This window comes from Ranitomeya variabilis, chromosome 2 (genome assembly GCF_051348905.1).
Source record: "Ranitomeya variabilis isolate aRanVar5 chromosome 2, aRanVar5.hap1, whole genome shotgun sequence".
Lineage (NCBI taxonomy): Eukaryota > Metazoa > Chordata > Amphibia > Anura > Dendrobatidae > Ranitomeya > Ranitomeya variabilis.
This window is the reverse complement of record NC_135233.1, coordinates 74,465,160-74,489,791: the sequence shown is the minus strand read 5'-3', so window position 1 is coordinate 74,489,791 and position 24,632 is coordinate 74,465,160. Positions and strand designations below refer to the sequence as shown.

The following is a 24,632-nucleotide window of genomic DNA, read 5'->3' as shown; positions in this document are numbered from 1 at the left end:
GGTTTATTTGCTGCCAATGGTGTAGCATCAATACCCCTAAGAGGAATAGGATTTTCTAATGGTTCAAGAGTAAATCCACAGCGCTTAGCAAATGAGAGATCCATGAGACTCAGGGCAGCACCTGAATCTACAAACGCCATGACAGGATAAGATGACAGTGAGCAAATCAAAGTTACAGACAGAATAAATTTAGGTTGCAAATTACCAACGGTGACAGGACTAACAACCTTAGCTATACGTTTAGAGCATGCTGAGATAACATGTGTAGAATCACCACAGTAGTAGCACAAGCCATTCCGGCGTCTATGAATTTTCCGCTCATTTCTAGTCAGGATTCTATCACATTGCATTAAATCAGGTGTCTGTTCAGACAACACCATGAGGGAATTTGCGGTTTTTCTATCACATTGCACCGAATTAGGTGTCTGTTCAGACAACACCATGAGGGAATTTGCGGTTTTGCGCTCCCGCAACCGCCGGTCAATTTGAATAGCCAGTGCCATAGTATCATTCAGACCTGTGGGAATGGGAAAACCCACCATAACATTCTTAATGGCTTCAGAAAGGCCATTTCTAAAATTAGCGGCCAGTGCACACTCGTTCCAATGTGTCAGCACGGACCATTTCCGAAATTTTTGGCAATACACTTCAGCCTCGTCCTGCCCCTGAGACATAGACAGCAAGGCCTTTTCTGCCTGAATCTCAAGATTGGGTTCCTCATAAAGTAAACCGAGCGCCAGAAAAAACGCATCAAGATCAGCCAATGCCGGATCTCCTGGCGCCAGCGAAAAAGCCCAATCCTGAGGGTCGCCCCGTAAGAACGAAATAACAATCTTTACTTGCTGAGCAGAATCTCCTGATGAACAGGGTCTCAGGGACAAAAACAATTTACAATTATTCACGAAATTCCTAAACTTAAACCTGTCTCCGGAAAACAGTTCAGGAATCTGTATTTTAGGTTCTGACCTAGGATTTCTGATAACATAGTCTTGTATGCCCTGCACACGAGTAGCCAGCTGGTCCACACTTGTAATCAAGGTCTGGACATTCATGTCTGCAGCAAGCATAGCCACTCTGAGGTAAAGGGGAAGGAGAAAAAAAAAACTCAGAATCTTCTTTCTTATAATCCCTCTTCTGCAATGCATTAAACATTTAATACGGGCCTGGCAAACTGTTATGACCCCAATGGCGAGGGTCTCAGAGGAACGTGGAAGTCTGCAGAATACAAAAATCCAGCTCATAGAGCAGTGGTAACTGGGTTGACCATATATCTACTCCTAACGCCAACACTAGAAGTAGCCGGGGATCATTCCTACGTTGATTCTAGATGACACGCGCCAGCCGGAGAATCTAGCTACCCCTAGTAGAGGAAAACAAAGACCTTTCTTGCCTCCAGAGAAGGGGACCCCAAAGCTGGATAGAAGCCCCCCACAAATAATGACGGTGAGGTAAGAGGAAATGACAAACACAGAAATGAACCAGGTTTAGCACAGAGAGGCCCGCTTACTGATAGCAGAATAAAGAAAGGTAACTTATATGGTCAACAAAAACCCTATCAAAATCCACACTGGAAATTCAAGAACCCCCGAACCGTCTAACGGTCCGGGGGGAGAACACCAGCCCCCTAGAGCTTCCAGCAAAGGTCAGGATATAGATTTGGAACAAGCTGGACAAAAATACAAAACCAAAACAAATAGCAAAAAGCAAAAGGCAGACTTAGCTGATATAACTGGAACCAGGATCAGTAGACAAGAGCACAGCAGACTAGCTCTGATAACTACGTTGCCAGGCATTGAACTGAAGGTCCAGGGAGCTTATATAGCAACACCCCTAACTAACGACCCAGGTGCGGATAAAAGGAAAGACAGAAAAACCAGAGTCAAAAAACTAGTAACCACTAGAGGGAGCAAAAAGCAAATTCACAACAGCTCACATAAGATGCGATTTCTATTGTGTCTGACAACAACCTACAGTACATATGATACATAAGATAGCCCTTAGCCAAATAAATCTGGCTAATACAATATACATTACAATACCATATACAGTTGTGTGAAAAAGTTTTTGTGCCACCCTTTAAAACATAAATTAACTATGGTTTATCATATCTTTGGTAAGCTGAGTTCAAATTCCCTAGCCACACCCAGGCCTGATTAGTGCCACACCTCTTCTCAATCAAGAAATCACTTAAATAGGACCTACCTGACAAAGTGAAGTAGACCAAAAGATTCTCAAAACCTAGACATGCCATGATCCAAATAAATTATGGAACAAATTAGAAACAAAGTAATTGAGATCTATCAGTCTGGAAAAGGTTAAAAAAATCATTTCTAAAGCGTTGCTGTGAAAGCCATTATCTATAAATGGCGAAAACATGGAACAGTGGTAAACCTTCCGAGAATTGGCTGGCTAAACAAAATTGCCCCAAGAGCACAGAGACGACTCATTAAAAAATCACAAAAGACCCTGTAACAACATCCAAGGAACTGCAGGCCTCACATGACTCAGTTAAGGTCAGTGTTCATGACCCCACCATAAAATGGCCTGCATGGCAGAGTTCCAGGATGAAAATCACTGCTGAGCAATAAGAACATAAAGGCTTGTCTCAGTTTTGCCAAAAACATATTGATGATCCCCAAGTCATTTAGGAGAATACTCTTTGGACTGACAAGACAAAAGTTTAACTTTTTGGCAGGTATGTGTCCTATTACATCTGGCGTAGAAGTAACACAGCATTTCAGAAGATGAACATCATACCAACAGTAAAATATGGTGGTGGTAGTGTGATGGTCTGGGGTTGTTCCTTCCTGATGAGTGACGTCAGCAACATATGCGCCGTAAATATTGGAAGCTTCCTTCCGCCTTCATACACCGGACATTCCCTACGGAGTCATGTGATCATTACACACCTCCCGCTTTGCCAGCCCTGATTCAGTGCCCACAGTATATAACCTTATTCACCCCCCTTCACATGCCTCCTGACGAAGAAGCAAAACATGCGTTGGGGCAGCAGGGACGCCATACATACAAGCAACATACTCATGTAAGTGATTTCTTGTTTCTTGTTTGCCAGACATGTAGCGGAACAGGGAGCATTCTATCCCTTGAACTTGTACCTGTACTATTTGCGCTGCTGTGTTTAGGTCTTATATGCACTTTACTGCTCTGGTACTATATGCTATGTTGTCCCTTGCTCATATTCATTCCCCATAATTTTTAATGACTAAAATTGAAATGTTTTTACTGCCAATTTATACTGCTGGTACTCTTTGTTGTTATACTGATTTCAGTTTTTGCCTTCATATTTTGGGTTTTTTTTTGTAATTACTATTTTGTGATAAGCCTAGATTTTACTAAGCCACTCATGTACTACTATATTGACTTTTGTTTTCCTCTGGTGACAGAATAACTTATTTTGGGATTTGTCTGAAGTCTTTGTTTCTCCTTAAACTCCTTTCACTGGCATTTTGGTGGATTCCTCACCCTCTTGTTTCTTAACAATGTTGTTCTACTGGAGAAGATTCCTGTACAGTTTCTTAGCAGTCAATATTGAAGATGATTGATGTAATCAATTATGGTCTCCCTCTAGTCTCTCAAGTTCCCTATAGTAACCTATTGGTTTACCTCCATGCCTTTTTTTCTGATGCCCTACAGAGGTGCCTCTGTTTCCTTTGTGTTTCGGAACTTGTCTACCTAATTGGGTTGCATGATGACAATTTTGTCCATATGAAAGGTTGCTATGCTCTGATGTCACCACCCTCAAAGAGCTGCTGATTACACTTTGTGCTTTTGTCATGAAAAACATAAGACTTAAATCTTCAAATTTAATATATTCTTAACAAGGATGGCTTCCCAAACTTCGATTACCATAGACTCGTTAATTAGTAGACATTTCTTTGGAAAGGCCTAATCATTTCCTTTGTTGTTTGAATACCAGTTTAAGCTTTTAATACTGTTGCTTTACTTTTTTTCTTCATATTCTTTACCTTCCAGGAACCCATAGTTTCATTGACTAAGTAATTAAAAGCATCATGCACCTTTTCTCTCTGGCTAGCTGCCCTTCTGTTCTTCACCGCTGTTCCCGGTGTAATGTCACTAGCAGATGGTCCGAGATTTTTCACCCTTTCAAAAGTTTCATTTTATTCCCATCTCATCAAGCATGTCTCCGCCAAGTGTAATTAGCTGAAGCTTTTGAAATCCTCACTGGAGATCAGTTAAAGTTTCAATAAAACGTTTAAATGCGAAGGTTAGACATGTCTGAGATAAACCGTAATGCTATGGACTCATTTACCAAAGTTTAGTAAGCGTTCTTTGTTTCTATGTTGTCTTCTATGAGACACTTATAAAAAGCCATTAGCTTCTGTTGTGTTTGGATAACAAAGCTGGACATTTATAACATATAATGAAAGGCTCTTACCTTTCAGCAGGGTCAGGCAGACTCTGTTTGCAATTAATTTTAATAAAAGACCTCCTTTTAGACTGCCTTGTACTAAGTGGTAAGTTTTAACAGCAACAAAAAAAAAATACTAATGAGCACCATGAAAACTTTGCTTTATAAAAGCTGAAAGTAGTATCTGTATGTTTATTTAGAGAGATCGGTAAGATGAAGGCAAATGAATTATTATTAGGAATGATCTCCTAATTCTGTGGCAGAATAAAACAAAGCAACTCTTTTTAAGACTATTCAATTTAAAGCATGATATTCATAGAAGAATCTTTTTTGTGTAAAGTTACAGGATTTAGGCAAGAAATCAAACTGTTATAATAACAACAAGTAAAATGTATTTAGTTAGTTAATTTTCACTCCTGAAATCCTAAATACCTTACTTATTGGAAAAAATAGAACTTAGGTTGACTGTACAGTATACAAAACCAAGAGAACAGAGAAAAGATTAATCAAAAGGTTAAAAGACAGACAATATATATATATTTTTTTTAATCTTAAATGCTAATGACATTCTTTGGATGTTCTATCAATGTCCAGTCTATGAGGTTATGACCGCCAATCAGCAATGCAAAGGAATCCCACTTGGCTCTCCATTGCCCAGCTTAATTTTTTTTATATATAGGCAGCATAATCATTATTAACTATTATGTGGCCATCATAAGAAACAGAGCTTAATGGGCAGTGGCTATAGTTGGTGTGAAAAGATTTGCAGTTGCATTGACCCCATCGGTGATCTCTGGACGGGAGCCCTGAGAATCACCTCATACTTGCATCTGCGGCTTTTCTTATTTATTATGCTTGCTTATCTAGCAACATTAATAAAATCACCAACATTATCTCCTTTGGAGCTCACAATCTACCGTAAATCCCTATCAGTATGTCTTTTGAGAGTGAAAGGAAATCGGAGAACCTGGAGAGAAGACACGCAAACACAGGGAGAACATACAAACTCCTCGCAGTCTTGTCTTTGGTGGGATTTGAACCCAGGCCCCCAGTGCTGCAAAGCAATAATACTAACCACTGAGCCACCATGCTGCCCTTCTTTTGATTAGCTGGCTTTCCATGATGCTGTGAGGAGGAGAGACAGCCTCAGTGTGCCTTGTCCAAGATGACTCCGGAACCACCGTTGCTGTTACCCGAGTTGCAGCGGGGAGAGTTTAGTTCTCCAGACAGATCTTTGAACTTGAGACCAGGGGGCATGGAGGACATAAAAGGGCAACAATGCACGGGAACAAGGGCATTGGGGGCAGGAAGCTGTAGTGTGATGGAGTGCGAGCCCTCCTGCGCTGCACGGTCAGGACAAAGTAGAGTGGCCTACGGAAGCTTACCAGAGACTTCAGGTGGAGACGCTTCCAGAGATTGCTGACAGTGCTGACTCTCGTAATACCACTGACCGTGAGTGATCCCTCCTTACGACCAGACCGTAGAGGGCACATTCCCCAGATGGGACGACAAGGCCGCAGACAGTCTGCAGCTGCTTCACATATTCGCTCCAAAATACTCCCGTGCTGTGTCGGTGCTTAAAAGAAAGGACTATTCCTCCACCAGTGGATCTCCCCTTGGACTCAGGACCTTCGACCGGACATCCCAGGACCACCGACGACACCGGAATCCAAGGCCCCTTCCGTACCAGGATGACACTGGATCCTTAAAGCATTCAGGCCGGAACGCCACCACTATCATCTCAGAGACTGCTCCTCCTCAACGCCGGATCGATAAGTTTGATACCTTTGAATTTCCCCCTACATTATTATACACCTGTTGCCCCTAAGTTAATCATATACGGTTTTTTACCCTATCTTCCATTTACCCCCTCCCTGTGTGGAGTAACGATGTTACTCTGTTAACCCTTGCTCTGCCTCCGACCGTTACTGCATCCGTTTACCTGCTTTCAACGCCACATATACATCACGCCACAATTATCAAGTTGTGCCAGGTCATCTAATCAAAAGAACAACAGATGCTGTTAGGTAGAAGGTGGTCCTCAGGGCTGAAATCCAGCATCTACAGGTTACTTATTTGGCTGATGTACTGCTAATCGAATCATACCAAGTCTACTCAACCTAGAATGTCATCTACAACTTTCCACAGCTCTGCATAACTTTTAAATGCAAGGACTTTAAGCCTTACTCATTTTAATTCAATTACAGGTTTACGACACTATTCTTTTCAATGAACATAGTGCAACTCGGCATTTGGGCACTATGTCATCATTGCGGTGTGACGCATATGTTTTCAAATGAAAAAAAAAGTGAAAAAGATGATGTGTGCCAGGACAGAACAAATGGAACACGTTACTAAAAATAATAAACTTTATAAGGTATAAGTCACAACTGCAATAAGTACAGAATATTCCAGCAACTTGGACAAGGACTGAAACTGGGCATCTTTGTCTGTATCACTGGAATTTTCTGTACTTATTTTAGTTGTGACTTATACCTTATAAAGTTTTTCTCTGTTGTTCCTGTGACTCTTGGAGACATCAATATTTAGTACTTTCTAGGATTACAATCCTCTGTTGCTTATCAAAGGAAAAGCCAAGATGCCAAAAGATAGGAAGTGGTTCTCAGGGCTGCTGTCCAGGGACCTCAGATTATTGAGGTAGCCGATGTTGAAAAATCAATATACAGGAATCTGGCCAGTCTCTACCACTGTTTCTTCTTTTTGTATTAATGCTGTGTTGTAGGGATAATTGAGTGTCATTTAGGTTGGACATGAGGACAGTCGACTGTTATTTTTAGCAAATTCACCGTACAATTACTATTCTGAATCATCTCGTTTTTAAGAACTCTTCTTTGTGCCGTTGCTCAGTTGTTCGTTCTGTAAGTAATTTGTGCCCCTACACACTCTGAGAATGTAAATTTTTATTGGCTAGTGTCAGACTTTGTGGGAACATGCCTCATTGACAACGTGAATGGTAACATTCAGCTGTCAATTTATTCATACATTTTCTCTGCACTTGGCCAGTTCTGCCAATCCCATAGACAATACTGAACATGCGCAGCCCTATGTAAACATGGAACCTCAGAATCCCATTCTCTGCGGACCCTGAGCATGTGGCAGATTGCTACATATCCTGTGGATAGGTGATAACTTGCTAGGTTGCCCAAATCCTTTTAAAACTTAAGTATAGGCATAAGCTATTATATGACAATGTGTACCTGTGAGCTAAAATCAGTGTAGGGACAGGTAATAAATAGGCATCAACGATAAATCTCTATCAAGCTGCTACAATGTAGGAACCATACTGTAACAAGGAGACAGAAAGCCTGTATAATAAAAGCTAATGGCTAATGAGCATCAGGGTGTGAAAGGTCACTGCCATTTTAACACAAAAGAACAACTCGCATTTGCATGTTTCTGTGACCGTTTTCTTTTTCCTTCTGTTTGCGTACAATTTGATTAAAAAACCCTTTTTCTTTCCTATTTATATGTTCTCTAAGAAGCTGTCACTAAACACATGGATTTCAAATAAAGGGAACGCAGCGAAGTATCTGATGCATTGCCTGACAGATTGTTACATAGTTCACTAGTTTAGGACTTAAAATCAGACCCAAATGTGATGTCTCTGGGAGAGTTTAAAAGCAAAAGAAAATTGAAACAGTTGTTGGCGTTCCTGTTAACACATCACAATGAGAAAAAAAAATGCGTAAATTGTCTGAGTTATGGTGGGGAATGTGAACGGAAGTCATAGTTATGTCAAGACATTTCATATCAAAATGTTTTACTGAATTCAGAACTCGGAAGAGATTCCACAGAAATGTGTGTGATCAGAATGGTGGAAATAGTGAAGGGAAATATGAAATGGGGCTAGCATAAAATTCCTGGACCTGACTGATACAGGAAAGATATATACTGTATCTTGGTACCGTGTTAGCCAGTAAATAGAAAAATATTTAGAATTGAGAGTCCTCAGTGGTTGATACCTTTTAATGGCTAACTGAAAAGATGGTAACAAATTGCAAGCTTTCGAGACTACTCAGGTCTCTTCATCAGGCGCAGACTAAAGCAAATCCTGAAGAATCACATATTTATACACAACACAGCACAGAACTGTCATTATGGGAGAGTGATAAGTGATAAACAGTTGTGTCCATAAATATTCGAAAGTTCCTGAATGAGAAATATATATAGCTGATATCCATCTCTCAATTGCCTGAGCTTTCACATGCCATGAATAGTACTAAATAGAATAATGTAAAAAATAATGCTGGAGTGAACATTGGAGGAATATATGGATATGTCTAGAGCATTATGTGCACCTGAATATGATCTAAAGTTTTAAGAATAAGACTAAATTAGGCTACAGTTAGCTGAATCTGCTACTATCAGCAGGATTGGCCAACAGTCTAATGCTGGGGATCCGGTACTTCAGATTTTTTATTTAATTTTGTTCTCTTTGAGATAAAACACTGCTAGATGAGTCTGACCATGGCTCTCTCAGAGAATATAGGAACGCACAGCCGAGTCAAGCATACCTGTGTATGAGAGACTCAGAGGCCATGCCTTTCGGCCAAAGGATCCCTTTCTTAACATCTAATATGTATAGGGGGGTGTCTTTACAGCAAACAGGAAAACCAGTGTTCTTCATAAGTTGAGCTATTGTCACAGGGATGCCGTGACAGAGTGGGGCCAGAAGATCGCAATGTCTGGTTACTTGTACATCTGCGCTGGTTAGAACTGCTTCACCTTCTTATTAGCAGTTCAGATTTTTCTTGCTCTGTTCTTGCAAACTTTAAACAGTTCTGTTTGTCTCCTGAAGATCTCTGTTTTGAGCTGTCTCAGTTGTTCTGAGTTCATTACTCACTTATGGTGTAAATACTCTCCTTAAGGGAATGCTCACATCTGCGTACAAAAAGTAGCTTAGATTCTCAGCCAGAAAAATTGGAGTCATGTGAGTGTTATGCATTTTTTTCTCACTTAGCATCTGTATGCCATGAGAGTGCTATGCGTTTTTAACATCAGCTTTTTCATACAGTAATTCTGTCATTTCAAGCTAGTTTAACTAATAAAACAATCTTATATACAGATATAGATAGATGACAGTTACATAGATTGATATATATAATCAGTGCTGTGCGTGTATAGTTTACTGTATATTACTGTACTGTAATATGTACTGTAATAAAAGAATAAATTGGCATGGAGTCCCCCATATTTTTCTTAACCAGCCGAGGAAAAGCTGACAGCTGGGGGCTGATGTTTGTTGTCTGTGAAGGGGTTAATAAACATGGAGCTTCCCAGTATATCATCAGATCACAGCTGCCTACTTAGCCTTTACTGATTATTAACAAGGGGAGACCACCCCAAAAATGGTGTGGGTTCTCCCCCTTTATTAATAACCAGCAAAGGCTATATAGAAAGCTGCAAGCAAATATTAATAGCCTAGGAAGAGATCATGGATATTGTCTCCCTCCCAGACTAAAAACGTCAGCCCTCATCCACCCCAGAAATGGTGCATCTATTAGATGCGCCAATTCTTGCGCTTATCCTCTACTCTTCCCACTTGCCCTGGTGCTGTGGTAAGTGGGGTACTAGTATTGGGGTTAATGTCTGCTTTGTAATGTCAGCTGACATCATGCACAGGGTTTAGTAATGGAGAGGCATATAAGAAACCCCCATTACTAACCTCATAGTCAAATGTAAAAAAGACAAACACAGAGTAAAGTCATTTAATTGAAATAAACACACAAAGTCCTTTATTTTAAATAAAAAACAAACAAACCTCTTTTACCCATGTATTAATATTCAAAGAAAATTAAAAAAAAAGAAATCCCTAGCTGTCTGCCGATAATCAATGTGTCCCAAAGACGAGCCCAACTCCGCTAGAACTGGATGCTTTGCTGAGCGCTCACATAAAATGGAACCACTCAGCCCAGCATCCAGGAGACCCTGAGTTGGGAGCGGTGACATCAGTGAGGTGACCGGAGTTCATAGGCTACAAACTCCACCTTCGTCATGTCAGTGCTCGGCACTGAAATTGCGTTCTACATGCGCAGCTCAGTGTCTCCTGGATGCTGTGTGAGTGGTCGCATTTTATGTTAGCGCTCAGCAAAGCATCCAGATGTAGGTGAGTAAAGGCTAAGTAGACAGCTGTGAGCTGATATTAATAGCATTGGAATCTCCATGTTTATTACCCCATGCCCACATTATAAACATGAGCCCCCAGCTGTCTGCTTTCCCTCAGCTAGTTAAAAATAATATGTGGGACCCCACACCATGTTTTCTTTAACTCTATATCACTTCTATTGCATTCTGACTGTTTACGCTGTGAATTTACTGTACTCGGCTGATGAAGTGTCAGGTCTCCTATGAGATGGGTGCATAAAAATCGCACGGCACATGCTGTGAAATTTTTTTCTCACACCCACTGACTTTCATTACTGAGTCCTGGCTTTTCACGCGGATGTATGCAGCATGCTGTTAATTTTTCTTCACCCCAATTACAGGTGAGGAAAGCTTTACAAATGAGCACTGCCTCATTGCCTAACACTGAAGCAAGTGCAATGGGAGGTTTTCTTTCATTGCACTCGCCAAATTTAAATGCTGATATGAGCGAACTTTTAAGCTTCAGTTGTTGCCAGTGATAGCTTGCAACTACCTGGTCTGGAGCTGGAAGAGTGTGCTCAGAAAGGAAGAGGCGTCTGGAGCTGTTTGAGGAGACATCTGAGTGTACTTAGTTTGTGTGTGTCTCCCAGTCTCCATCCCCATTTTGTTTGTCTCACCCTCTCCTTCCCTATTTCCCACTCGATTGTTTGATAGTGTTTTGGCATGATTATGGTTTTCTTTTCTCCCTGTTTACCCTCTGTGTCTTTACGTTAGAGCAGTACTAGTGTTTCTGCTATACTACTCAATAATCAGGGTGGTATTTAGGGTAAGACAGGTATAGGAACATAATCGCTGCATGGGGTGAAAGAACCCGTCTAGGGATGCTAGGAAGCTTAGTGTGGTGGCAGGGCAGGTCAAGTATCAGGGGTACCCCCTTGTATCCTTCCCTAGTGGTATAGCTTCCTCTTCCCTCTGTCTCGTCTTGCGCCGTCTTGCTTTGGGTAGAAGTGTGACAGCTATGTTTTAAAGAGAACCTGTATTTTATGGTATTGATATAGAAGGGTTAATGTTTTTCCTCTTTGTTCTACATTTTGTTTGGTATTAACCACTCTTATAGTCTCATATTCAAGGTTTCATACTTGGTCTAATATTTTCTATTTTATATGCAAAGCTCTGAGAACACTGTGTTATGGGTGGTAAACTGCTAAAGGCACGATAAAGAAAAGTTATCAAAACAGATTTGACAGAAGGGGCAGCAGGTGGAGATTTCCAAATGGGAGCTACATTGTCTGTAAATGGTATAAGAAGAACTACTCACAGGGAAATAAACAAAATTGTTTTGCTCACAACAAATGTGCATTCCTTTCTCCAGCCCTCGTTTTTTGGAGGACCTAGCTGCCAATTTGGACCTCACTGGTGATTTCCATAATCTGACTGGGTCAAAGTAAAACTGCTACATTGTGTGCCACAATTCCAATGATGTCTCTTTAGTTTGAATCTGTTATGCCATTTTTGAGAAATCCTTTTTATGTTTTTGCAAAATAGACTTTTTGTGCACGGGTAGACATATTAGTTCATTTGTAGTCCATGGCTCCTTGTCTGTTTTCCCTTCTGCACTCTGCTGCATGATTGACCGTAGAGTCAGAGGCTCTGGTGTGTGATTTAAAGGGACTCTGTCAGCAAAAAATAACTATTCAATCCATGTACAGGTGCTCGGGGCACCCTTAGCATGTGCAAACATTTAAGTTCCCCTTCCAACCTACTTGTTTTTTCTGTCTCTCCGCCTGACATCTCTGGTTTTATAGAGCCAGAGAAGGGTGAAGATAGATGGAAAACAAGTAGGTGGGAAGGTGCTCATAAATATTTGGCCATGCCAAGCGTACACTAATAGCCTGTACTTATTTTGTACTGTCATTCTGTGCTGACAGACGCCATTTAACTTCTCCCTCCATCCCAAAATCTCATGCATACGTTGCTCTTCTTTTGGCTTTAGCAGTAAATGAAGAACAATGCAGGCGTGAAATTTTGAGATGGTCAAAAGTACTGTCTCTACTGTCTATCAAGCAGAAAGTGGGTCAAGGAAAGTGTATCCATGGCCTGGGTGCCTACGAACCAGAACTAGCAGTGTTTTGGATGCTGTAACATCTGTCCGCTGCGGGTTTGATGCTACATAAGTATGCAGGGTCAAACTCGCAGCAACTTCAGATGGTGGGCACATACCCTAAGTTCACCAATACACTCTTCCTCGACCCCCACGTAGTGCACTTCCAGTCTAATTTGCATTGATAAAAATCACAATGTCTCAATAATCACATGAAAGAGGTATTATTGGAATTGTGGCACTCTGAGAAACACAGCACTATCTCTGTCAGACCCATAAAAATGAAGCTGAAAGATTCCCTTTAACCATCCTAGATTTTTTTTTCATAAATTTTCTGCCTCAGATACTTGTTTAATTCTATATAGGTACAAAGTTAAAAGATTTGTTTTTTAAAATTATGTTTTCCTAACAGAAAACAAAAAAAAACAAGGTGCCCCGAATACTCACAGATTGGGCGATGAGGCGGAATGCACGCTCCGTTGTCTTTCTCAGTCACAGTTTGAAATGTTTATTTTAATTCAATACCAACACACACAAATGCAGAAAACATGATAAGACCTAGCAAACTGTCTGTACTACTTTGTACAGCATTGTATTCAAAACTTAAATGTAAAAAGAAATGGTAGCATTGCTCCCAAAGTACAGAAAACAAAGGGGCTTTTGTGTTTTAATCCCATTCTAATTATGAATAGTCTCATGCTCGCTGATCAGTTATTGTTGGATTCCTGACTATCCATCAGTGCGCAATCACATTCGGTTCTTGTTTTTCTTTATTATTTTTTTTATCAGCATATAATACAGCAGTAGCAATGAAAAAAAAAATATATTGTCTTGCTGTGAACGAAAAAAAAAAGGGATTGTTAAAAATTTCAAATGATTTCTTTAAACCGCGGCAGGGAGTTAGAGAAGACCAGACATTGGGAAGAAATATTATTGTAATTGTTTATTTTTAGATAACTTTAAATATAATCTGCGCTTTTGATGCTGCAAAATTACTGTCATTAACGGAAGAGCGTATTTTACTTCTGTACTAGAAATGAGATGTCAGGGTATTCTGATGAAGTGTAGGATGACTAACGTTCTTAGTCATTTTATTGTGAGTCGCTAGCAAACTGTGAAGAGTGACAAGTTTGAGTTGAAAGACTATCTCCAGGCAAAAAACTGTATATTCAGCATTTTCACACGTTTATGATTTACTCACCCCCAATATTTAAAGAGAAAGTTGTCAATGCAAAATGACTGTTCAAACCAAGTACACGTGCATGCTGCCCTCATACAGGTCAGCGCACTTTCCCAACTACTTGTTTCCTTATGCCTGTGACTTCCTCCAGTTCCTGTAAAGTTAGAGCTGTCAATTAAGGAAGAGGAGGGCAAAGATGGATGCAAAACAAGTACCATAGATGGGAAGGTGTTTGGCCATGCCAAGGGTGAACCGAGCACCTGTGCTTAGCTTAAACAGTCATTTTATGCTGACGGATCGGGGAGATTCCTTGTTCTCCCCAATTGCATGAGCCAAAGGTTTGTATGGGACATTTTCAGATTACCAATCACCAGGGCACATTCAAGTGGTCCAAACTACAATATCTATAGTATTCAATTTTTTAAGTCGGGGGGGTTTCAAAGCATTTGAGGTTATTGACATGCACCCAGTGCACTTCCAGGCTAATTTGCATGTGGCTTTATAAGACTGTCTCAGAACAAGCAAATAAAATTACTACAAAACTGGTATAATTATTCTTATTGTTCTGGGACCTATACAGATAAATCCCTAGTTTCATTAGTTAATGTGTCCAGGACAGGATCCCTTTAAATGTAATTGTTGGAGAATGTTAAAAGTTATGGACACCTTTTTATACGGAAAACTATTTTTACATGTGTTACTGTGTTAATTAAAACTGTGCAAGTTTCAGTGTATGGTCTTTATTCCTTCATCCGTTTTAGGCCCTCTGATTTGCAATTTCACATGTTTTTTTCTTGCTGGAGTGTCCTGTAATGTAGACGGGATGTGAGGTCTTGTGTATCCATTATCGTGCACGTATTTCCTCTTCAGGTGCTTTCCTTCTTTTCTATAGACTCTTTTCTCTGAAACTTTTTCTCCTCTCCTTGCTGTTAAAATCTGTGCACGATCTCAAACACTGAGTGAAGGGAGAGGAAAGCGGAAGGAGTCCTCAGAATCAGGAATAGGATCTTTGACGAACTTGTAATTTTTGTAGCGCACTCAGCCAGACTTACACTTTGCAGGAAAACAGTAGGACATTTTTAATGAAGACTATTTAGAAAATAGTTTATTTCAAAAGCAAAAAGTAAAAGAAATCCTATGCAAAAGTAAACAGAGCCTTTAACCTTGGAAGAATAATTGAGGTTGTGTGGATAAAGCCTATAGCAGACTTGGTCAAAGTGCGGCCCACAGGCCACATCCGGCCCTGCTGCTGTTCCAGTCTCAGGTACGGTGGCGAGACGGCCAAAGGGCTGAAAACACTGGCTCACGGCGGCACCACGCATCTGCCCTCCCCCGGCATTCTGATTTCTCCTGAATCTGCATCCTCTAGATGCAAATAGCGTTGAATATAGTGGTAGAGGGGCCGACAGCTCTTTCTTCCACCATTTAGTGTGTGTGACTGAGACAACAGCTATCACTACATCATGTCTGCTGAGTGGAGTGTCTGTTCACACCACAAAGCCTGGGGGAACAGGAGCAAGGCAAGTACATACTAACCTTTTTTTTAATGTGTGCTGGATGTATGTCTGTATATGGCAGCCTATGTGGGGGCTCATACTGTATATAGGGGACTAGATGGGAGCTCATACGGTACTTAGGGGGGCAGTGTGGGGGCTTTCATGGTATATATGGAGGTGTCAGCATGCTTAATTCTGCTCAATATTAAGTGATGTAATTCACATATTAGTCTAAAATAGTAATTATAATTAAATTGTTAATATTAATATTGAGCAGAATTAATTTCAGCCTATTGGTTCGGCTCTCCTCAACAGTCACAGTCTCTCATGTAGCCCCTCTGGAAAATTAATTACCAACCTGTGGCTTATAGTATATCCCATAACATAGGAGACAGAGGCAGCAATCTCTTTACCATCAGTGTAATCAAAAGCAATTAGTATAATATCCTATGTAGTGATGAGCGAGTGTACTCGTTGCTCGGGTTTTCCCAAGCACACTCGGGTGACCTCCGAGTATTTATGACTGCTCAGAGATTTCGTTTTTATCACGGCAGCTGCATGATTTACAGCTACTAGCCAGGCTGAGTACATGAGGGGGTTGCCTGGTTGCTACGGAATCCCTGCATGTAATCAAGCTGGCTAATGGCTGTAAATCATTTAGCTGCCACAATGAAAACTAAATCTCCAAGCAGTCATAAATACTCAGAGGTCACCCGAGCAACGAGTATACTCGCTCATCACTAATCCTATGTATACTGGCCGTCATCCATGTATGGCCATCATTTCAGGAGACCAGACCAATTTTGTGTGGTCATCGCCAAAAGAGTTCTCTATAAAAAAAAAAACTTGTTTCTTATTTTAAGAATAACACTTTCTAAACTAATTCCTGTAAAGTCTTTTGTATATGATCAGTTACTTTCCAACCTCTCCGAGCCACTGCTGTCAAATCAAATCTCCATAAATTTCGACTTGTCCCTTAACATATCCTATAAATTAGCTGGAATCTATTTCACCGCATGAGATGGCACAAAGCTTCTGCACATACAATGTTCTACAAGCTGTTTGTAGCCTTTATATACAACTCTTCTACGCTCATTTATTTTCCTTTCAAAGAACCTAATTACCCCTTTTTCAGGCAGTCACAGTATACAATCAATCATTATGAAGAAAGAAAGGTATACTAAGGGCACATTCCGCTACTGTATGAGCCAAGTCAACTCATTCTTCGCTTACGTTTGATCTACTAACTCTATGGCAGTGTATAGTAAATTGGGTGGCTGACAGTCGCACACTGTGGTACAAGACTGAATGTGTCTTTTATAATGGTCTAAACACAATATAAAGTGAACCACACATCAGTAATCATTGCACATAAATCGAGATATTCCTATTATGATGCCGTAAATTAACAAGGATTCATATTGCTTATGGACAGAAAACAGCAATTATGAGCCTTTATGGAACCTGGAATGTTATGACTCCAACTGTTAAATTCTATACTTTTATTATTATTATTATTATTATTATTATTATTATTATTATTATAATTTTTAACATTGAGGATATATTTCCTTAAAGTGAATCTGTCAGCATTTTTTTTTTACTATGCAATCTAACCACAGTATTAAGTAGGGTTAAAGACTCTGATTCCAGCGATGTATCACTTAGTTTGCTGGGTGCAGCAGTTATGGTAAAGTCACAGTTTTCTCTGCTGCAGATCTAACAAAGCTTAGATATTGAACTTATCCCACGGCACAGCTTTCTGTCTACCTTGTATAGTGACAGAGAGTTGCTAGTCAGTGCTGGGAGCAGGGTTGGACTAGGAGGCACAAGGTCAGTTGTCTTCTAGTGAAATCTGATAAAACACTGAATGTGTGGAAACAGCAAAACACAGCCCAGTAAGTGACTTATCCGGGTAACAAAGATGTCTCCTCCTCAATTATGAGAATGTTACAAAGCAAAAACCTAGTGAAAGATTCCCTGAAAGGTTGGAGCCACACTAGCATATGGCATCCAATGCCAGGGCATAGGATGGAATATACTAATGACCCTCGGTTCCTGCTCTGCTGCGAGCAGGAGCCAAGTGTCATGCTACTGTGCTCCGATCCTCTTGCACAGAGAGTTAGTAGTTAGCACTGCAGCCTTGCAGCTCTGGGGTCCTGGGTTCAAATCCCACCAAAGACAACATAAGCAAGAAGTTTGTATGTTTTCCCAATGTTTGCCTGAGTTTCCTCCGGGTTCTCTGGTTTCCTCCCATATTCCAAAGACCTACTGATAGGGAATGTAAATTGTGAGCCCCTTTAGGGACAGTGATGATAATGTCTGTAAAGTGCTCTGGAATAAGATAGTGCTATATAAGCAATGCAAAATAAATAAAATAGGATCGGAGCCCAGATGAGGAGAAATTAACTTCTCCATCTCCTCTGCTGCCGGCGTTAGCGTATATCTCACCACACTCAAGTGTTATCCGAGTGCTGTGCGTGTTGTCACTTGCACCCATAGACTTGTATAGGTGCGAGTGAGCCGAGTGTCGCTGCCAATCACAGCATGCTGCAATTGTTCTCTCACACCAATTCGGCATGAGAAAATAATCGCAGATGTGAGATGTCCCATAGAGTAACACTGGGCTGAGTGCTCTGCAATGTTCTATCTTATTTACCTAAGGTCTTTTAGGGTATGTTTCCATGTTCAGTATTTGCTGCGGATTGGACGCTGCGTACCGCCGCTGCGGCCAGATATTACAGCATAGTGGAGGGGATTTTATGAAATGTTATATCCACTATGCGTACAAACACACAGACTGCAGCATGTCTATTTATCTTGCAGGGAGGACCTAATTCTTCCCAACAGATTCCCTTTAAAGTGAAACTAGCATTTTCTAAAACCTTTTATATATTGCAGGTGCTGCCTAATGTTGCTGATCGGAGAGGGTGTGGGTCTTCAGACCACCACCGATCAGTCAAAATGCTACTCTGAAGTGGTCTACATGCTCAATAGTAAACTAGTAAATCTATGGGCCTTATCCTTTTTTTTTTCTTTTTTATATTTATGTCCAGGAACTCTAACTCGACATTCTTACCATTTTGTTTTTGAGTAAGTGTTCCTCATTATCTGCATTCTCCCAGCACTTATAGGAGCTGGACCTATCGTTCCCTTACTTCCCAGCATGCAATTTTCTACCATTATCTAATGGTTTTCCAACTGTGAAATTAAAGCTCGCCTCTCTATTACGTCAGGCAGTGGACAACAAGTTAGACAAAATTGAGAAATCTAATGGCCAAAAATCTGTAGTGATTTTTCAGAAAAAGGGGTGATTTTTAGATAAAGTCTATTAGTACCATTATCTATGAAATAAGATCAAGAATTGTGAAAGTCCAGGAACCATGTAAGCATGACGACTAATAGCTTGCTGGCCACAGAAATATGTAGCATCACTTCCAAGATGCATTATCTTCCTTTTTAAAGGGAATCAGTCAACAGGATTTTATACCCCAAACTATTTATAGGTGCATGACAAATCCATACCTGTACATGGCCAGTTCATTCCTCTGTTACTGAGAAATCGGTGTTTTCATTGATATACAAATGAGAGCTGAAACATCTGTCACTCCAGCTCTATATCCCTCCCAATGCAACCTCCTTCTTCTTAACTGTCAGCTCCTTCCCCTAAAGTCACATTTCTCAGAAGCTGTCAATCAAGATAGAAGAGGCTGCTCTGGGTGGGGAATAGAGCTGGAGTGACAGAGGCTTCAGATCTACAATAGCTCCTCAGCCTCATTTGAAAGAGCTGCATGCACATATAAATAGTTTGGGATGTGAAGTCCTGCTGACCGATTCCCTTTAAGACTAAGTTTTAACCAATGAAAGGCAACAATGGAAAAGTGCTGCTGTGAATCCCTTTGGGATAGAGCACACTCATTATATCTGTCTTTGCATTTTCTCAATAGTCTGTAGTGAAAGAATGATATCTAACATGCATTGCTTGGATTTTAAGATTTTTTTTTCAAAAAGTATCAGGTCATTTTTGAGGTCACGTCTTTATGCATCAGTATTATTTAACAATAATAAGAAACCACAGCCGATATAAAGAGACGTATGCCTTCTGTTCTTTCACATGTTTTCTAAAAGTTCAGCTCCTTAGTCAGAAGAGCATAATCTTCCCAATGGGCTCCATGTCACACTTCTAAAATTAATGAGCCAAGAGAGCGCAGAATTAGAGAGAACACAAATTATTGCTTGCCGATAGCCAGGTCACGGGTTCATACAAACTTCTTTTTTTCCTAATTTGCTGTGCACTTTTCATATTTTTGAGATAATGTATTTTTCACAGGGCCATTAACTTCGTAGTTCTACTTTTAAGGTACACAGTAGGGATAATAAAACCTATTAAAGCTATTTTTCCCCCAAATATAATTAGAGATGTTCTAATAGTATTAAGATAAAGATTTTCAGGCAGCAGGTAATCATTATGAATTAATGACTCGACTCCAACTGTTAAGTAATTGAGAAACGCAATCCTTTCATCTGTAAAAGGTAATGTTCTTAAAAGTGCCACTGCAAAGCGAAGGTTGAATAGAGATCTAAGAAAAGAGTGATTTCCTAGTGAGCTCACAGATTTAAGGCTCGCCCACCATCACATCAAATGCATTTATTTTCACAAAGACTCGGTTCGTTATAATTCTGAGACACGTCACTGAAATGAACGATATCTATCCTGGCTTTTTTGGGGCAAAAATTAATTCATATTCACTGCAATTTGATATATACTTTTTATATTAATTCACTAATGAAAGTCAATTTTGTAATGTATTTTTTTTATTATTTTACTTGGCTTTATAGAACTTTCCAGACATCATCACTGTTCCCATTGGGGCTCACAATCTAAATTCCCTATCAGTATGTCTTTAGAGTGTGGGTCGAAACCTGAGAACCCAGAGGAAACCCATGGAAACACGGGGAGAACATACTATCGCCTTGCAGATCTTGTCCGTGGTTGGACTTGAATTAAGACCCTGGCACTGCAAAGCCACAGCACCAACATATGTATATTATTTTTTGGGTGAAATAAAAGTTAGATTTTAATATTTATATTCCAAAGGTAAATAGTTGTTCTACAATTTATACCGAACGCCTCTAACATAAAGGCTACGTGCCCGCGATTAGGAATAGCAGAGGTTTGGATGCAGCGCCTGATGCTAGTCTCCACTGCGGATTTTGGCCAGTTGAATGTCATTACATGCGGTGAAACCACATGTACTGTCAAACAAGTGCGGTAATTAGAACAAAGCATTTTGGAAGCAGCGAAAATACACTGCGTCCAAAATGTTGCTATTCCTGATCGTGGAGACGTAGCCCAACACCATTTCAAAGCTGTTGAGTAGCACAAGGGAGAGTTCTCCTTTATGCCGCCAAAAGAGCTTGTCCAACCTTTCAAGGCATGTATCCCACAAAGCCTTTGAAGCTGTCCTGTTGTATCTGGCTCCAAAACATTTAAAAACTTTAAATTGTGTGGTGGGACTTGTATTTTTAGCATATATTTTTAGTATAATTAGCAAATAAACGTGTCGCCATTATCTGAGTACTCTAATTTGTTTTTGTTATCTTTTCTTTGATGGTGCAGTGTGTGAACTTGATTTTTTTGCAAACCTAGCTAATATTTTATTTAAAATAATACTTTTTATTGTATTGCATATATGGCTTTTTCTAATAACTTTGGCGTTGTGGAGTACAGAATAAAGGAAATAATATGAATAGATAAATGGTTATGAATATACATTAAAATTATGTTCAAATACAGTATTAAATAAAAAAAGAATCATAAAATTCAGATATTTTTCTTTCTTGTAGACCCAAACCAAGAAAGTCAAGAAACCATTCCAACTACTGGTACATGCAATCAACCTGAGTCTGGAGAAATATCTGATGATGGTACAATCTTATGTGTTATGTCTTTAATAATATATAGTTTTTTACTCAGTTCACTACCCAAGACCTTAATCTCATAACCTGATGTAGGCTGAGGCGCCTGTTGGGGCAAATGGTTGACTAGCCATCTCCATCATTTTCTTCAGTTCCTTTCCATTTCATGATGGACACTAAGCCTAATTTTGTAAAAATCTGTAGTGAAACAATATGTTCTTGAAGTGAGGAGGAATCTGGACAGCCTGAAAGAAAAACATAGGGAAAGCCTTCCAACTCCATACAAGTGTTGATCGCAATTATCTTTAACAGTAAGTCTTAATTCTGTTAACCTATTTTTGCCAACACTCTCAGGAGGCTAGACCCACTGGACTCTTGGAAGAGAAGGCATGTTTCCCAGGGCCAATGGAAACCCTATAAAATTCATAATTTACAGACGGTTTCTTGTGGCCTGTTGTCTCTGGGAGGTAATGATTGTTGGAGTGGTCATAGAGGACCTTGAAAAAAGGGACTGCTGCACCAAAAAATGGTGGCAATGTACTCGCCTCTCTACCATACACCCACTGGTGGACACAGACAGGAAAGGGCCCTTTTGCAAAATCAATATATGGGCTTTTTGCAGCTCATTATAATGCCCAAGAGATAATGTATCCTTATTTCTTGGGCCCATATGCGGCTGCACAGGTTGCATGAATGATATGCCTGCCCCTGTGTACACCTCCTGGATGTCAAGCTGCAAAATTGGCAAGTATGTGATAACCTCCTAAGTAAGCCAACTCCCTATGTAAGATTCATTTTGGATGTACTACAGTTAGTGAATTATGAGCTATTAGAACAATGATATAAAAGGTGTTTTCTGAGGATATGAAAAAAACACTTCGCTCTGTAAAATATTCTCTTCTATACGCTTACGTTTAGCATCCTTCACTCTTTAATGCTGACACTGTTTGGGTCTTCTGCCATTTGTCTTTATTCATACTTGCATGATGATTTGATGTCCATAAGAATTGGGCATCTCATTAGTGGGCTGACCACTAATCACAGATCGCTGTAGTGACAGTGCGCTTTACTTGCTAATCTGTTTTCAAAACTTCAGAAGTGAGTTGATAAAGCCGTACGTCGTGCAAAACCAGCTGTCCATTCACATCTATATGTAAATGGGATCCTCTTATTGAGAATGGAATAAACTTTATTCTCTTTTTTTCTCATTTGGCAGCACAGCCCGGTTAACGGTTTTTCTTTTTGTGCCAATTCTGAGATAGAAATTGAGCCCAGACATTTTTGGAATATCCTATAGATGAAACAACCCCTTTTATTCTTGATAATTGGAAAGTTTCCAGTGCTGACCACATGGAGTAACATAGTTGTGTTTTGTTTTTTCAGTCCAAATGCTGAGTCAGAATTTAGACATACCACAAGATGGTGAAGATGAGGAAGACAATACAGGTAAGTGTAAATGAGCATTGCTTTCAGTGGTATAATTGGGAGATTATAATTGGAGCAGTATAATTGGCAAATGCAATATACTTTACACCACACATTGGGGTCAAGTCTGTGTTTTTGGGCCAAACTTGTATTTTCCTTGCAAAAAAACACTTTAATATTGATCAATTTACGACTGACCTGGCATGGAAAGTGGAGAACAGAAGAACCCTCCTTCATAATACAATGACCTCATTGTTACTAATTGTTATTACTGGGGGTTAGCGGGCTCAGGTACCAAACATTATGAGATCCTCGGTCTTAAGAATATCGGCCCCCCTTGAGGTCCAAAAAAGGAGATATTAATGAAATATTTCTGATCATGATTTTAGCTTTCTGTACATATATACATGGCATAGACAACATTATCGATCTGTCCAATATTGATTCTAGACTGATAGGCAGGCTGCATAACAACGCAAGAGAATGTGTTGTGTTCGCCACAGGACCATGATGCTAAAAATATAATTCCCATATTAATTGACCTACACTTGTTACAAAAAAAATATTCGTATCTGGTATCCGGCTCTAACAAGTCTGACATCATGGGCCGTGTCTCACGTTAAAGCCAGGAAGAACTTATTGACACAGGAACAGAAAATATCACCATACAAGCATGTTATTTATTATTCCCACTGACCGGTACACAGGAGGAGGTGGCTACATCGCTGTGGGGGATTGTAGAACAAAGAGCTGGAATAGAGAGTTAGCTCTTTTTTCCTTTACAATTTATAATTCTTCTACGCTCAATATGAGGGCGACAGCGGGTTCCATACCAGGTTCTGTCAGTCTGCTCGCTAATATGGTCTGACGGAGAATTTGGAACACTTCTATGTCTTTTTCCAAGCTTCTTTCAACTGACTTACAACCGCAGACCATCATAAAAGTTGAATGTGCAGAGAAGCAATGTGCAGGTTTCTAATCTTCGTCAAACGGTGCAAATTTTTTAATGAAACGCAATTGCAAAAATGATTTTTAGCCCAAATGCATGCATTTAGGTAAAAAAAAAATGTTTTCTTCTAAAAGGCTGACAATCCATGTATAATAATAATAATCTTTATTTATATAGCGCCAACATATTCTGCAGCGCTTTACAGTTTAACAGTTTCAAACACAACAGTCATAAGTAACAACTTTAACAATACAATAATTAAAGCACAATAAGATGACCCTGCTCATGAGAGCTTACAATCTACAATGAGGTGGGGGAGATGCAAAGTACAGGTGTGCATTTAAAGCGATGTATTTACAATGCATTTAATGTGTATCTCAGTTAGCAAGAGTGTTGTTAGAATACACCATTGGGCATCCATGGGGTAGAATTGCAGATGCCAACAGCAGGGTAAAGAATCCAGGACATGTGCCATGATGTCATATACTGTAAACTGCTCAAAAAAATAAAGGGAAAACTTAAACAACAGAATATAACTCCAAGTAAATCAAATTTCTGTGAAATCAAACTGTCCACTTAGGAAACAACACTGTTTCACAATCAATTTCACATGCTGTTGTGCAAATGGAATAGACAACAGATGGAAATTATTGGCAATTATGAAGACACACTCAATAAAGGAGTGGTTCTGCAGGTGGGGACCACAGACCACATCTCAGTACCAATGCTTTCTGGCTGATGTTTTAGTCACTTTTGAATGTTGGTTGTGCTTTCACACTCGTGGTAGCATGAGGCGGACTCTACAACCCACACAAGGGCTCAGGTAGTGCAGCTCATCCAGGATGGCACATCAATGCGAGCTGTGGCAAGAAGGTTTGCTGTGTCTGTCAGCGTACTGTCTAGAGGCTGGAGGCGCTACCAGGAGACAGGCCAGTACACCAGGAGACATGGAGGGGGCCGTAGGAGGACAACAACCCAGCAGCAGAACCGCTACCTCAACCTTTGCGCAAGGAGGAACAGGAGGAAAACTTAATTTTCCACTTAGATTTTGAGCCTTATTCCAACTC

The 24,632-nt window shown here is 40.0% G+C and overlaps 1 protein-coding gene across 1 annotated transcript in view; it reads left to right on the top strand.

Moving 5' to 3' along the window:
- The window catches only part of MACROD2 (mono-ADP ribosylhydrolase 2), a 2,853,334-nt gene that overhangs the window by 2,810,683 nt on the left and 18,019 nt on the right, over positions 1–24,632 (top strand). Inside the window, exons 20-21 of the mRNA XM_077282574.1 lie at positions 21,120–21,200; positions 22,575–22,637. Coding sequence (XP_077138689.1) covers positions 21,120–21,200; positions 22,575–22,637 — 144 coding nt within the window. The remainder of the gene's footprint in view (positions 1–21,119; positions 21,201–22,574; positions 22,638–24,632) is intronic.